The following is a 16,030-nucleotide window of genomic DNA, read 5'->3' as shown; positions in this document are numbered from 1 at the left end:
CCCCTCTTAGATGGGACACGGTGGCTCAAGTGAGCTAGAGTTGGTTATTTTCCTTCCATAGGTCACTTAGACTCTGATAATGCCCTAGCAAGTTAGGCGCTGTTTAACTAGTTTCTGCAAAGGGCAGACCTTATTAAGAGCAGAGTGCTTTGTTTCCTTTTGCCCTCCCACAACCCTCAGGGAATTTTCTCCAGTATTTACCTGGGAATCTACTTGAGCTCCTGGAGGTAAATTCCCTAGCTTTGTGGGAGCCCCTCTGTGACTGAGCCCCTTAGAGTTTTAAATCTGAGCTGTCCATACTGAGCCTCTGGCAATTAACCAGGCACAGTTCAGGTTTCCCTACATGGCCTGGCTTCTGTGGCAGTCATTAGTCTCTCCTGTAAGCCAAGACTCCCTGTATTTGCCTGTCTCTCTAATATGATGGTAGCAATTTGCCCTGTGTCTTTCTCTTTCTTACGGACCCAGAAGAGCTGTTGATTTTTCAGCCTGTTTTAGCTGTTTCCTTGTTGTTAGGATAGAGTGGCAACTTCTAAGCTCCTTATATGCAGGCCCAGGAACCAGAAGTCTTCTGGATTAATTTTGAACCTCTGGACTATTGGTGCTTTGCTTTGAAAATCATTGTTTGTAACAGTTACTCTTAATTATTTAGAGAAGTATTTTGAGTATAAAGACTATTTTAATACAGTCACTGGTGAAAAGAAACTCTGAGCTGTACAGTCTGCCGGAGCAAACACAAAGGGAAGCCGTGCTGTGTCTTTGCACCTTGAGCTGGCAGCATGCGCATGCCTTGCACACCCACGGTCCCAATACATGTGTGCGGTTGACTTTCCAGAATACCCTTAGCAGTGGGGCGGTGGTCTCTAGAGTCAAACTGCTGGATTCAGACCCTTGGCTCTGTCTTTTCACAGGCATGTGACCATTTATTTGCCCTTATCCTTATCAATGAAATAGGATTGTAACAGTTTCAACCTCATAGGGTGGATGCGAGGTTTAAATGTAAAGCACCAAGAGGCTTGGTGGTAAAGACTCCCCCTGCCAAGCAGGAAACACAGGTTTGATCCCTTGATTGGGAAGATCCCCTGGATAAGGAAATGACAATCCACTCCAGTATTTTTACCTGGGAAATCCCATAGACAGAGGAGCCCGGTGGGCTACAGTCCATGGGGTTGCAGAGAGTCAGACACGTCTTAGCAACTACACCACCACCACCAAGAGTAGTGCCTGGTGTTCAGCCTGGGCTGTATATATGACCAATCCTAGCTGCCATTGTGATTGCCATGATTAGTTTGTATCATTAGAAACATATTTTTATCTCCTAGTCACTCCTTTTATTGAGTATTGTCTTTCCTCCCTGAAGTAATCTATGTAATAACTCTTTATACCAGTACAAGTTCTGGTGTGTATGTGGAGTCCCTAATGCCTACAGAGCAATAATCCCACAGAGGAAATAGAGAAAAGAACACATCCTTGTAAATTAGAAACCGACTCTTTGTTAATGGCAGTTTTGTTTACGATAGCCAGGACTGTACTAGAGACTGTAGCAGAGCACTGCTGACTCGTCACTCTGAAATGGCCGAGGGGGATATAGCACGTGTCTGCGGTCAGCGTGATTCTTGGTGCTTCAGCTTCTCAGCTTCCAGAGACAGAGAGCCAAATCTTAATGGGTTTGGTTTGTTTCTAATGTTGGTTTGGACAAGATTTTACAGGAGTCTTGCAGTTTTAGATTTAGAAACATTCCAAACATATAGAAAAACATAGAGAATAATATAATGGATAGTCAAGTATCCACTGCTCTCTAAAAATTAAAAAACACAAAAATAATGTAACATCTTGCCACATTTGTTTCAGGTATTTCTGTTATTGATATTATTGTTAAAGAAAAAAGACAACCGATAAATTGAAGCCTCCGTGTGTCCCGTTCAGGTCCCGATCCTGTCTCTTTGCCCCAGATACACTATGATGTCTGTTTCCCAGATATCTATTCTCCAGACACACTATATATATAGAAGATACACTATGCTGAGATTGGTGTATATCAATTTCCATACATTTTTTCTTTTTAGACTTTAATGCATTTGTAAACATCTATAAAGCTACAAAGTGTTGTTTTGTTAGCTCCTTAAAATGTAAGTAAATGATGTCTTGGGACTTACCTGGTGGTCCCGTGGTTAGAGCTCCATGCTCCCAGTGCAAGGGGTGTGGATTCGACCTCCAGTCCGGGAACTAAGATCCCACATGCTGTGTGGTGCAGCCAAGAGATAAATAAATAAGTAAATGATGTCTTATTGTGTATTATTCTGCAGCTTGTTTTTCCCCCTCAGTATTTTGCTTTTGAGACTTGCCTGTATTATACCTATGACTTTTTAACAGTTATAATAATTCTTTTACTATATAAATATACCATCACTTATCTATTCATATGTGATAAACAGGCCACTTCCAGTTTTTTGTTATTTGAAATAGGTAGTACAGTGGACATTCCTAGACACATGTTTTCTTGTGCACACGAGAGTCTCTGGATACTTCTAGTGTTTGATTAGTACACTGATATAAAAAGGTGAGGCTGCTGTTGACCTGGCTGTCCTGCGCCCTGCCCAGCTACTGAGGGCCGAGAGCGGCAGCCCAGCAGCCTGTTAATCTGTAATCAGCTCCCAGCACAGTGGCCGCAGAGCCCAGCACAAGGGTGTGACTCTAGAAGTAAAATTCTTGCTTTAAGGGTATCTTCACCTTTACCATTCTTATATCAGTTTACATTTCTGCTAGTGATACGTGAGTTTTGTTCATCCACATCCTTGCTAATATTTGGGTTTGCTCTACTTTAAACTTTTTGCCAATCTGAAATGATATGTTAAATTTGCCTTGGTATTAATTTCATTAAACATCTCTTCATATTTTTATTGGCCATTTTTGTTGCCTTCTGTAATTTGCCTGGTAATCATTTTGGCCTATTTTTCTATTGGATTATTGGTATTTTCCTTACTGATTTTTAAGAGTTCCTTAACAGTATGCAATGCAAATATTTTTCCATGTTATGCATATCAATAGAAAGGAAAACCTTACATCTTACTTGGAAATTTACTCAAACTCAGTAAAAATTGCCTCTAATGATTTACTATGGGGGAAAACTCCTTAAAGATACAAAGATTTTTTAGGTACGTAAGCAATTGGAAGCTCTTTTCTAATTTAATAATTTATACAGAAAAGTAACTCCTTTTGGTTTTCTAATGTTAGGTAGAGCTACTCTATTTATAAAATAAGTGATTTTCTAGAACAGAAGACTTCTACCTTGGCTATATGTTGGAATCATGATAAGTTAAAAAAAATAATGACCAATGTTTGGGTCCCACTCCAGAGATGTTTATTGTGTCTTTAATGTGAGAGGCAGCTAGGTCTCTGAATGTTTAAATGCTTCATAAGTGATTGTATTATGTAGCCAGCCTAGAAAACTACTGCTCTCAGAGGATTCTCTAGGTCTGCATTGCCCAGTACATCGGCCGCTGATCACACGTACTGAGTAATGGGCTTCCCTCGTGGCTCAGAGGTTAAAGCGTCTGCCTGCAATGTGGGAGACCCGGGTTCACTCCCTGGGTCGGGAAGATCTTCTGGAGAAGGGAACGGCAACCCACTCCAGTATTCTTGCCTGGAGAATCCCATGGACAGAGCGGCCTGGTGGGCAACAGTCCGTGGGGTCGCAGAGAGTCAGACACGGCTGAGAGACTAACTTACTTACTTTACTTACTTAAACCGAGTGAAACAACACTTTCGCTTCCTCGCTCACACTGGCCACGTGTCAAGCAGCTAACAGTCACTGGGCTCCTGGCTCTTGTGTCAGCGCGGGTGTGGGATGTCTCCACCACTGCAGAAAGTCCTGTTGGTTAGTGCTGCTCGAATCGGCCATTGGGCCTGTTTCTGCGGAAGACTGAGGGCAGTGATAGAAAGGTGTCTTTTCATTACATGACTTTTGAAAACCTTTTGAATGTTGGTTTCAAATTTTCATAAGGTAATTTTATAAAATACCTATTTAAAACATAAATATTTTTAGAATATTAAAAAGAGAGCATAAAAAAAAAAAGAGAGATCATTACAGTGATATTTGAGAGGAGAAAAAGGGCAGGTCAGTGTTGATTTTGTTATTTGAGGACGTGGCCTTTCACTCAGAGTTGTGCTTGTAGCATCTCATTTGAATGTGTAAGATGCCTAGTGAAGACCCTGCACTGTTTCACCGCACACAGCTCCTTTTTCTGTAGTGTTTTGCCCTACGAATTCCAGCCACCTCAGCAACCCAGTCTGCCTCCTCTACTTACTGAGACTGTTCACCTCATGTGTGTCCCTTCTTTCAAGGATTGGTTTTGTACTGCTGGTTGTCCAGTGCCTGAAAACAGTAGGCGTATCTATTTTGTCTTTATTAAGAATTGTTCAGGATGTGAGAGAAGATAAGCCCAATACTAGTTATTATGTCATGGGTAGCAGTAGAAATTCATATTACTTTTTCAAATTACATAAATGGATTTTTCAGTGTGAAAGAATTTCAGTTCATAGACCAGGTCTACAGAGCCATATGAGAACATGGGTCTCTGTAGACATGTATGTATGTTTCTTAGAGGGCTGAGGTGGCCTCACTGGCCAATATTTGAGCAGTTACAAGCATGCTATATCTGTTCATGTACACAGAACAAAATAAGAATGTTGCGTCATTGTTTTGAATTTAATGTTCATGCTTCAGAATTAATATTTTAATGGGTAATTATTGATCAGAATTTCATGAAGTTCCAAAAACATTACTATAAGTAAACATTCGTCAGGATTCCTGAGTGTGGCAAACTCTGTAATCAGGAGGCTTAATAATTTGGTTAGGGCTGGTAGTTTTACATTTAAATGTTTTTGTTTCCTTCAACCTGAATCTCGGATTCTTTTTTCATTTTAATGATAAATGCTTAACTTTGACAACTCTAAAAACTTAGTATATGTTGAACACCTACTATTTTCCAGGCATCTGTCATAATCTATTAGCAAATATTCTCACTTAAATCATGTAGGGAAAATAGCATTATTCCTTTTTTTCAGATGAAACCTCAGGCTTTAAGAAACTAGGCACTTGAGTCTTACAGTTAGTAAATCATAGATCCATGATTTGAACCCTGGTCTAACGCCAAAGCCCATACTTTTTATTCTGTCTTTTATTCTCTTAGTTGTGCAACAGAACCGCCTTTGGAACTATTAATAGGTACAGCTTCCTGGGTACCATACCTGTATTCAGTGTATTCAGGGTTGCTGTATTAGTTGCTAAATGGTGTCCACCTCTTTTGCGACCCCATGGACTGCAGCCCACCAGGCTCCTCTGTCCATGGGATTTCCCAAGCAAGAATCCTGGAGTGGGTTGCCATTTCCTTCTCCAGGGGATCTTCCCAGCCCAGGGATCCGACTCGCGTCTTCTACGTTGGTAGGCAGATTCTTTACCCCTGAGCCAGCTGGGACGCTGGTGTCAGGGTGGTGGCTGTAAAACTGTTTGTTGCCAGAGCTGAGCACCACTGCTTCCGAGTGCCATTCCTTCTGCACAGGCACTGGACTATGAAGCCCTGTCAGTCAGCAGTCTAGGAGTGTGAACATTTTAAAGGTTGTTGCTCTGCCACTGAAATAAGAAAATGAGAGTGAAAGGCAAGGCCAGTTTCTTGTTGACTCTCCCAGTAGAGGCTGCAGCTGAGAGCTAGCAGAGAGGTTGAGGAGGATTAACCCTAAACTTCCTGTTACTCTTTTTTTCCCTATTACCTTTTGTAAGCTTATCAGCCAGGTTCTTCAGAAATAACTACTTTGAATTTTTAAGTCGAGTAGTAGATACGCCTCATCTCTGCTGTTGTGAGTTTCCGTCCCTTATCTGTGAAAGGCACTACCTCCCTCCCTTGGCTCTGAGAGTTGCATGAGATAGAGCCTGGTCACACTCAGCAGTCAGAAAATGGGGGCTACTGTTGCTATAAGCGGTACTGTTGTTGCTTCCTTTGAAATTGCCAGTTTCATCCCAGCCCTCAGCCCCCTGCTCCCCTATCTGACGTTTGTTTATTGTTCCTCATCTCTAACTTGGGCCTTGCTCTCCTCTCTGACTTCATTTCTCTCCTTTCGTCTCAGGGCTTTCCTTTGTTTACTCAGAGCCTCTGCGCACGCTTCTGTCTCAGGGCCTTTGTTTGTGCTTGCTGGTCTCTGCTTGAGATACTCTTCACATTTCACTCCCACCTCTGCCCAGAGCGGTCTTCAGAAATGCCTTCCCTGACCAAACCATCTAAAATAGAACATCCACTACTCTTTTTTTTTCAGTTGATTTACTTTAATTGGAGGCTGATTACTTTGCAGTGCTGTGCTGGTTTTGGCCACACGTTGACGTGAGTCAGCCACGGGTGCACGTGTCCCCCGGTCCTGAATCCCCCACCCCGCCCCTCCGGGCTCTCCCGGAGCACCGGCTTTGAGCGCCCTGCCGGCCTTACACATGAACTTGCTCTGGTCATCGATTTTACGTATAGTGATAGACATGCTTCAGTGCTTTCTCTCACGTCACCCCACCCTCGCCTTCTCCCACGTGGCCTGGAAGCCTGTTCTTTACGTCTGTGTGTCTTTTGCTGCCCTGCATGCAGGGTCGTCATTACACGTCCCTTTATCACACATCCCTATTTTACTTTATGCATAACATTTTTACTATGACATCTGCATTCTATGCTATAGATACTTATTAATTCATTTGTTGTTTTATAACTTGGTCTGTTTTGTCCACTGCTAAGTCATTCCAACTCTTCTGCAACCCCATGGACTATAGCCCGCCAGGGTCCTCTGTCCATGGGATTTCCCAGGCAAGAATGCTGAAGTGGGTAGCCATTTCCTTCTCCAGGGGATCTTCCTAACCCAGGGATTGAACCTGTATCTTCTGCATTGGTAGGGGGATTCTTTACCACTGAGCCACCAGGGAAGCCCTAGCATATAGTAGACACTTAATAAATAGCTATTGTTGAATGATTGAATTTCCAAATTGATTCCGCTCCTTTATTAAAAAAAAATACAAAGCCCAATATCATAGTGGTACGATAAAAGCTATCTGCTCTAGGGGCTTTGTATACTGTCTTTATGGTTAAACAAGTTTTATCATTTTTGTTGTTGTTCAGTTGCTCAGTCGTGTCCAACTCTTTGCAACCCCATGGACCATAGCCTACCAGGCTTCTCCATCCACAGGATTTTCCAGGCAAGAATACCGGAGTGGGTTGCTATTTCCTTCTCCAGGAGATCTTCTTAACCCAGGAATTGAACCCAAGTCTCCCGCATTGCAGGCAGACACTTTACCCTCTGAGCCACTGGGGAAGCTAAGAATTTAATCTAGTTACAAGAATGCTCACCATAAAATTATTTATAATGATAAATTTAAAACCATATAAATATAACAGATAAGCTTATTAGGTCATTAAATGTGTTCTATCCATAAAATTTGGTATGCAGTCCTTAAAAAAAAATGATGTTGACTAATTTTTATTAACATATGAGTATAGCTATGATTGTTTTTGGCCATACTGTGTAGCTTGTGTGATCTTAGTTCCCCAACCAGGGATTGAACCTGGGCCCTCGGCAGTGAAAGTGTGAAGTCCTGGCTACTGGGCTGCCAGGGAATTCCCAATATACCTATGATTTTTTCATGAAATAAAGCAGGTTAGAAGGGAGCAAGTACAATAGAATCTCATTTTTGTGGAGGAAAAACTAGATATTTGTATATGTATAGAAAAAAAGTCTGAAGAACTCTATACAGAATTAGAGAGCAAGATTAGCAGTCTTAGTTTAAGTGTCCAGGTCCATTAGTAATTTTCTAGATCTTCACTATTTTTTGTACCACTAACTGTAGCTAATAATTCTGCCTTCTGGGAAAGCCTCTATCTTGTCTTGGGTGTAAATAAATCACCTTTCCCCTAAAAAAAGAATTAAGACTGGAGTTTTTTTTAAAGGAACTTTTCTAGGAGAATAAACAAAAAAGTCAAAGTAAAAGCATAAAACCCAAAGTGTTTACAGAACACACATTACTTTTTCCTCAGTAGTAAAAAATCTGTCCACCCATTAGCTTAGCTGATGCAGATCGTACTCTGAAGTCCTTGTGGCAATCCTTTACCCAGATCTTTCAAGTCAAACCTATTAAATTGGAAGTTTTGATTCAATACTATTATACCATTTAGGAATGTTACAGAAGAAATTGAGATGGCACAGAAAAATATGTATAAAATATTAATCAGATTATAAAATAGTGTATATGATGGTATCCTAATTTTAAGGTATATTATGTAATATACAGAAAAAAACAAAACATAATCTTGAAAAGGCAGCAGTGCTTATCTCTAAGTGGTGGAATTACAGCTCGTTTTGCACTTCTTCCTGCTTCTCTACTTTTCTGAACTTTTATAGAAATGTAGTAATTCGTGTCACACTCTCAAGGCTCCATATTGCCACAGTTGTGTCCTCAGATTTGTCAATGGATTCACCCTGCCCTGGACTGTGTACTGTTTACACTCCGGTTGTGTGAATCTTCCGATAGAGGACCGTGGATAAAGAGAACTAAGAGACTTAGCATGGGGGTTAGGGGTGTCCTGAACTAGTCCCCCACGGATACTGAGGGATGACTGTGTGGTTTCTAGTACAGACAAACCATGTTTTATTATGCTTAGCTTTATTGCACTTCACAGACTGTGTTTTTTACAAATTGAATGTTTGTGGCAACCCGGTGTCAAGCAAATCTACGAGTGCCGTTTTCCCGGCAGCCTTTGCTTACTTCATGTCTCTGTGTCGCATTTTGGTACCTCTTGCAATATTTCAAACCCTGCACCAGCAAAAAGATTACAACTTGCTAAAGCCTCGGGTGATGGTTAGTGTTTTTCAACAATGAAGTGTTTTAAAATTAAGGTGTGTACATTGATTTTTTAGACATAACACAACTGTCCACTTGATAGGCTGCTGTCTCATGTAAACATAGCTTTTATATGTCCTGCTGCTGCTGCTGCTGCTGCTAAGTCACTTCAGTCGTGTCCGACTCTGTGTGATCCCATAGACGGCAGCCCACCAGGCTCCCCCGTCCTTGGGATTCTCTAGGCAAGAACACTGGAGTCGGTTGCCATTTCCTTCTCCAGTGTGTGAAAGTGGAAAGTGAGAGTGAAGTCGCTCAGTCGTGTCCGACTCTTAGCGACCCCATGGACCGCAGCCCAGCAGGCTCCTCCGTCCATGGGATTCTCCAGGCAAGAGCGCTGGAGCGGGTGCCCTTGCCCTCCTTACCGTCCCAGGGAGCCCAGAATGCAGGGGGCTCGCTTTGCTGCTGTAGTCAGCTGTGGCAGTGGTGTGGGAGTGAGCCGACAGTGTCAGCAGATGCGCCTGTCTGTCAGCTCTAAACTCTTCCAGATGTTGTATAAAGGCTGGTTTTTGTTTTTTGGCTGCACTGCATCGCATAGTTGCCCAACCAGGTATCAAATCCGTAAATAAAGGCTCTTTTTAATCCAGTTTTTTCTACTTATCTAAATTTGCATAGTTTCTCCTCTAAATAGTCAGCTTGTTCTTGAGCAGGAGGGATTATTAAATAAACTAAGAACATGTAACATGTATGATCACTTCTTATTTAATCTTGAAAGTACCCTGTCTTGTCTTTTGGTTTTATAGTACTGAGGCTAGCTAGGGTCCAACAGTGATCAACAAATTTGTAGATTGTGACTGACTTCCTCTTTCCAATATATCTACTAGATGCTTAGTGTCCTCAGAGTCAGTTAGCAAATCAAAATTGTGTTGTTAGGCTTTCAAAGTACTGCTCTCTAAAGATGTTGGCTGGTTGTTGCTATTTAGTTGTCTTATGTACAGATGTGGGTGTTGAGCATTGCGGCTGGGAATATGAACAAGGAAATGGGCACCCAGTGAGATATAAAAAACCTCAACTTTCTGTAACTTTGAATGGGTTGCTATATTAGAGCGGATTTTAAGCTTCTTGGGCCCTTAAATTTGGGGAAATCTGTGTAATAATAAATACATAATAAATAATGAAAAAAAATAAATGATGAAATACAGTCACTGAAACATACTTTGAGGATTATGAAAATAACCCAAGTATATTAGATGGGATTGACAAGGCAGTGGTGTATTAACAAATAATCTCCAGATTGCAGCTCCTTAAAGCAGTACAGTTTTGTTTATGTAAATGCTCACTTTGCAGTGTGATGCAGGGTGGATGACTCTCTTGGCAGCTCTCCTCCAAGCTATGTCTTCTTACATTATTTGATGCCACCATCTTCATAGGTAGCCTCCGAATTCGTGGCAGAAGGGAAAAGAGATTGTAGTTGATTTGTGCAGGAGATTTTATTGGCATGTTTTGAAATGGCACATTCAATTTCACTTACATTTTCATAGCTTAAACCCAGTTTCATGGCCCATAACCATAAGGAAGGGTGATCTTCCTCTATGCCTAGGAAAAATAAAATGAAATAGGGTCACAAAGCACCGTATCTGCCACACGAAAGTTTTAGAAGAATAAAATGGGACACTAACTGTATCTTGTAGATCAGTTCAGTTCAGTCGCTCAGTCGTGTCCTACTCTTTGCGACCCCATGGACTGCAGCACGCCAGGACCCCCTGTCCATCACCAGCTCCCAGAGTTTACTCAAACTCATGTCCATTGAATCTGTGATGCCATCCAACTATCTCATCCTCTGTCGTCCCCTTCTACTCCTGCCTTCGGTCTTTCCCAGCATGAGGGTCTTTTCCAATGAGTCAGTTCTTCTTGTCAGGTGGCCAAAGTATTGGAGTTTCAGCTTCAACATCAGTCCTTCCAATAAATATTCAGAACTGATTTCCTTTAGGATCGACTGGTTGGATCTCCCTGCAGTCCAAGGGACTGTCAAGAGTCTTCTCCAACATCACAGTTCAAAAGCATCAATTCTTTGGCACTCAGCTATCTTTATAGTCCAACTCTCACATCCATACATGACTACTGGAAAAACCATAGCCTTGACTAGACAGACCTTTGTTGGCAAAGTAATGTCTCTGCTTTTTAATATGCTGTCTAGGTTGGTCATAGCTTTTCTTCCAAGGAGCAAGCGTCTTTTAATTTCATGGTTGCAGTCACCATCTGCAGATTTTGGAGCCCTCCAAAATAAAGTCTCTCACTGTTTCCACTGTTTACCCATCTATTTTCCATGAAGTGATGGGACCAGATGCCGTGATCTTTGTTTTCTGAATGTTGAGCTTTAATCCAACTTTTTCACTCTCCTCTTTGACTTTCATCAAGAGGCTTTTTTAGTTCTTCGCTTTCTGCTATAAGGGTGGTGTCATCTGCGTATCTGAGGTTATTGATATATCTCCTGGCAATCTTGATTCCAGCTTGTGCTTCATCCAGTCCAGCGTTTCTCATGATGTACTCTGCATATATGTTAAATAAGCAGGGTGACAATATACAGTCTTGACGTACTCCTTGCCCGATTTGGAACCAGTCTGTTCCATGTCCAGTTCTAACTGTTGCTTCTTGACCTGCATACAGCTTTCTCAGGAGGCAGGTCAGGTGGTCTGGTGTTCCCATCTCTTTCAGAATTTTCCACAGTTTATTGTGATCCACACAGTCAAAGGCTTTGGTGTAGTCAATGAAGCAGAAGTAGATGGTTTTTTGGAACTCTTTTGCTTTCTCAATGATCCAACAGATTTTGGCAATTTGATCTCTGGTTCCTCTGCCTTTTCTAAATCCAGCTTGAACATCTGGAAGTTCATAGATGACTTTCAGTTTTTCCCCTCTTTATCTGTTTCCCTTCTCTGTAGTTTTCATCTTGTTCTCTGCCTTTCTGTCACATTAAGCTGCCCAAGGTTGTGGTGGAATGAGTGAAAATTAACCTGTTTGCCTGTTGCCTTCATTTCTTACGGGAGAAGAGAATCCCAACTCTAAGTATGTACATCTTTGCTAGTAAAACTTTTTGTTCAAAACTTAAAAATTCCCTCTTCAAAAATAAAATCTCAACTTGTTGCATCAGTCATACTTAGTTTGTATTTAAAATCTGAGCAACTTAGAATAGCATATTCTCATAGCTTTGTGTAATCTATAAATGTCAATTTTTATTTATACAATCTCTATAAAAAGTTTTCACTGTATCTGAAGAGATTCATTTATTTATTCATTCATCAAATTTTAATTGAGCTCGTGTTATATGGCAGGCACTATTCTAGGTATTGGGGATGTAGTGGTGAACAAGACAGAATTCATGTTTTGTATTCTGGTCAGATTTATTGATCACCAAAATCTGTGATGGATGGTACAATATTTCAATTAGTAACCATAAATTATTAATATACCAACTATAAGGATTACAAAATTAGAATAAGCATCATAGGATTAATGCAGTGTAAATAGATTCATGGTGGTTGGTTTTTATAAACCATAGTATCACTGGGAATAATACAGATCTTTTTTTTTTCTTTTAGCTTTAAAGAAACCCCCTGTTTCCTTTTCTCAATATGAAAGTCATCAAGTAATCTCCCATCTTCCAACTGGAAAACCTCTCTCCCCAAATATGGTTCCAGGTATGAAGTCTTATTCTTAAAATTCCATTTGAAAATCAAAATACTAGTTATGTATTGTTATATAGGGAATAAAACATGTCATTTAGCAGCACAGTGAAGTATCATTCATTCTTCTAGTTAACGTTATGTATTGTCAAATGACTGATAAAAGCTCAGGGAGAAATCATTATAAAATTAACTTTGTCTAATGGACTAATAAGAGCAGAAGAATTATTTGTTCTGCCACTCTGGACTGCCTTCCCTTTCAGTACTGCTGGTGTATATGTATTTACCTTCTTCAGAATGTGTTCAAGTGTATCTCCCAGAGGCCTCTAGAAGTTAGGAGACCCATCTGTATTGAGCTACCTACTCTATACTTCTCTGTTTGTTTTCTACTGAATACCTACTCAGTTTATTACAATGGATTTTATTCATATCAATTCTTATTTTAAGGGAACATTCCTGTAAAACTGAGACTAGAAATTCTAAAAACCTTATGGATTTTGGAGATTTCTGACAGCAATTTAGAATTTGGAGGGAAGATACAGATATCACTGCCTTTACATTAGTCCATGAGGTCTCAGAGAGTGAGCGACTGAAAAACAATATATCCTGTTGGTGTATAAGTTTATAATCAGTACTAAAGATATCTACCTGGGAATGGTCAGTAAACGTCACACAACTAAAATCATATTGGTTATAAGCTTTGATTAAAGAAATAAAATAAAGCTTGAAAAAAAAAAACCTACCTGCTAACCCAGTATCAGATAACAGTGTGTCTTACTTTTCTCAAGTAGGTCTTATGAAAATTTTCTGCAAACTATGACCTTAATTTGATGATTTTTGCCATAGATTCTCATATAAACCACAATGGAAACTCTAGAACTTCGAAACAGAACCCTTCCAATCCTCTTCAGCGTTTAATTCCAGGCCCTAACTTGGAGAGTGAACCCAGAATTCAAGCAGAAGTTCTAAAGCAGGCTACCAAGGATCGAGCTGGTGATTTCCATAAATTGAAGCAAAGTAAGAATCAGTTGATGAGTATTATGCTGAAAAGATTTCTTTAAATATATTTATTTGCAAGGCTCAATTAGCGTCTTCATTATTATAATCTCTAACAAATGAATGTATAGTAAAGTTTTACACATATAAAGAGAAAGTATGATGGTAGTAAAATTTTAAAGAAAAGTAGGTTTTACATATTCTAAAGAACACATTCAAAAGCTTCTTTTGTTCTCCAGTATTAAAAAAAAATTCAGGTGAGTTAATTTTTTAAAATGCTATCAGTTCTTATGAATGTGAAAATTTTTTGAGAAGTGAGAAAAGATAATATTTTGTTAAGCTAAATGAAACTTTGATTAGAAGAGAGAGAAGATAGAGTTTTGAAAAATGGGTTCTGGAAGCGATAAAGACTGCATGGTAGAAGGCTCAATGCTGTTTGCTTTTCCATTCCTTCCAGTTGCGATTTGCTTCATTTAGGTTTTAGGAGAGAATTGAAAAAAAATGGAACAGATTCATAGTACTGGGTAATAAGATTTGACTGCTTAATTGTTTCAGAGATATTGATTATGATAAGTGGAAAATACCTGTTTGTTTGCATAATTCTCTAATTGGTAGGTTTTCAAGATATAGAAGAAAAAATTTTGGTAGTTGACAGAATTAGGAACAGGCCAGCTCTATCAAATTGTACTTTTCACTGCTTCTGCTATTTAAACCTTCCTCCCTTCAGCTTCTAAATAGACAGAATGTTTGAAAGCTCCAGTTTGCTTTTGTTTACTTTTAAGGGTGGCTTCCATGGCAACAACCCTTCAGAGCAGTGTTTAGGCTTTTACTTGTACACAGGTTGATTGTATGGTGAGAACTGCACAGTGTTACATTTTTAAATTGGTCTTATGACAATTATTCATATTTTTGCATCTATATGAACATATAGTTTATTTACATTTAACTGATTTTCCTTCCTTGATGTTTTAAAGCCTATCCATGTATCTTGACTGAAATATTATGTAAAAAATGTTTTTGATTACAAGAATATGGCTAACATTTTAAATACAGTTGAAAAAATATTTCCTCCAAATCTTGTTGGAGGATTGGCTTCAAAACTTTTTAGCTCAACAAAAAGAATTATGGTAAGGTCAGAATCTTACCAAGATAAAATATCTTGATTTGATCACTTAAGATTTTCTTCTACTTATAGTTTATTCTGTAAAAATTGTTATCACTCTGTTACCTCCCAACCAGTCTTTGGGTAGAGTGACTGGAAAATTATTACTTTCTACAAGTTTTTTTCTTGGCCATGTTATGTGGCATGCGGGTTCCTAGTTCGCTGACCAGGGATGAAACCCATGCCCCCTGCAGTGGAAGCACGGAGTCCCAGCCTCTGGACTGCCAGGGAATTCCCTACAATTTCTTTGTAAAAGAGTTTTAAAATCTTATTCTGAATTCTTTTCAATATATACAGAGAGAGTTGAAATCAGTGTGAGCACTGTTTTGTGATTTACTTTGACATTATTTCTTACATGTGTTTTAACTTATCAGATGGTTATGCAGTTGTCATTAAATATATATATATACACATACACACATGAAGATATATACACATATGCCATTGTATTTAGGCAATAATAATAGTTTGCCTAGCTCTGCTCTTTAATTGATTGTTTAAATTATTTCATAGTGTCTTATGTTAGCAGTCATGACTATGATTACCTTTTATTTCAAATTATTTCCTGCTTCTACTTTGAGTGTTCTTTTATAAGTATGATCTCTTGACTGAATTTGCAAAGTACTTGACTAACTTTATAGCCCCTGTTACAAATTGTCAGATTGTTCTCTAGAACAGTTTCACAGTGTCGTTAGAGAATGTTTAAATTTGTGGTAAAAGGCATATAAAATTCACCAAAGTGCACAATTCAGTGATATTTAGTACATTCATAAAGTTGTGCAGTCATCACGATTGCTTTCTAGTTCCAGAAAGTGCTCATTGATACAGATGAGAACCCTGTGCCCATTACGCAGTCCCTCCTCGTTTGCTGACACCCACAGTCCTTGGCAACACTGACCTCATTTCTGACTATGGATTCACCTATTCTGGATATTTCATGTAAATGGAATCATGCAGTATGTAGCCTTTTTTGTCTGGCTTCTTTCTCTTAGCATGATGTTTTCAAGGTTCAGTCATGTGAACTTTCATTCCTCTTATGGCTGGATATCATTCAATTATATGAATACATTTTGTTTATCCAATCACCCATAGATGGGCATTTGGATTGTTCCCACTTTTTGGCTGCTGTGACTAGTGTTGCTCTGAACATTTATTTACAAGTTTTTGTTGACCACTCGTTTTCCATTTCTTTAAGTGTTGTTATGTACGTAGGTGTAGAATTGCTGGGTTATCAGTAATTCTATGTTTTGCTTTATAAGGAGCTGCCAAACTATTTTCCACGGCAGCTGCACCATTTTACAGTTCCATCAGCAATGCATATGAGAGGTCCAGTTTCTC

The 16,030-nt window shown here is 39.5% G+C and overlaps 1 protein-coding gene across 2 annotated transcripts in view; it reads left to right on the top strand.

The window, feature by feature from the left end:
* LOC122705177 (protein GOLM2) overlaps positions 1 to 16,030 on the top strand; it is an 83,647-nt gene that overhangs the window by 49,862 nt on the left and 17,755 nt on the right. For both annotated transcript variants that reach the window (XM_043920408.1, XM_043920409.1), the window contains exons 7-8: positions 12,451 to 12,549; positions 13,381 to 13,551. In XM_043920408.1, the coding sequence (XP_043776343.1) occupies positions 12,451 to 12,549; positions 13,381 to 13,551 (270 nt within the window). The remainder of the gene's footprint in view (positions 1 to 12,450; positions 12,550 to 13,380; positions 13,552 to 16,030) is intronic.

The sequence above is a fragment of the Cervus elaphus genome, chromosome 12 (genome assembly GCF_910594005.1).
Source record: "Cervus elaphus chromosome 12, mCerEla1.1, whole genome shotgun sequence".
NCBI lineage: Eukaryota > Metazoa > Chordata > Mammalia > Artiodactyla > Cervidae > Cervus > Cervus elaphus.
The sequence above is the reverse complement of the archived record's forward strand: the minus strand, read 5'-3'. Positions and strand labels throughout refer to the sequence as shown.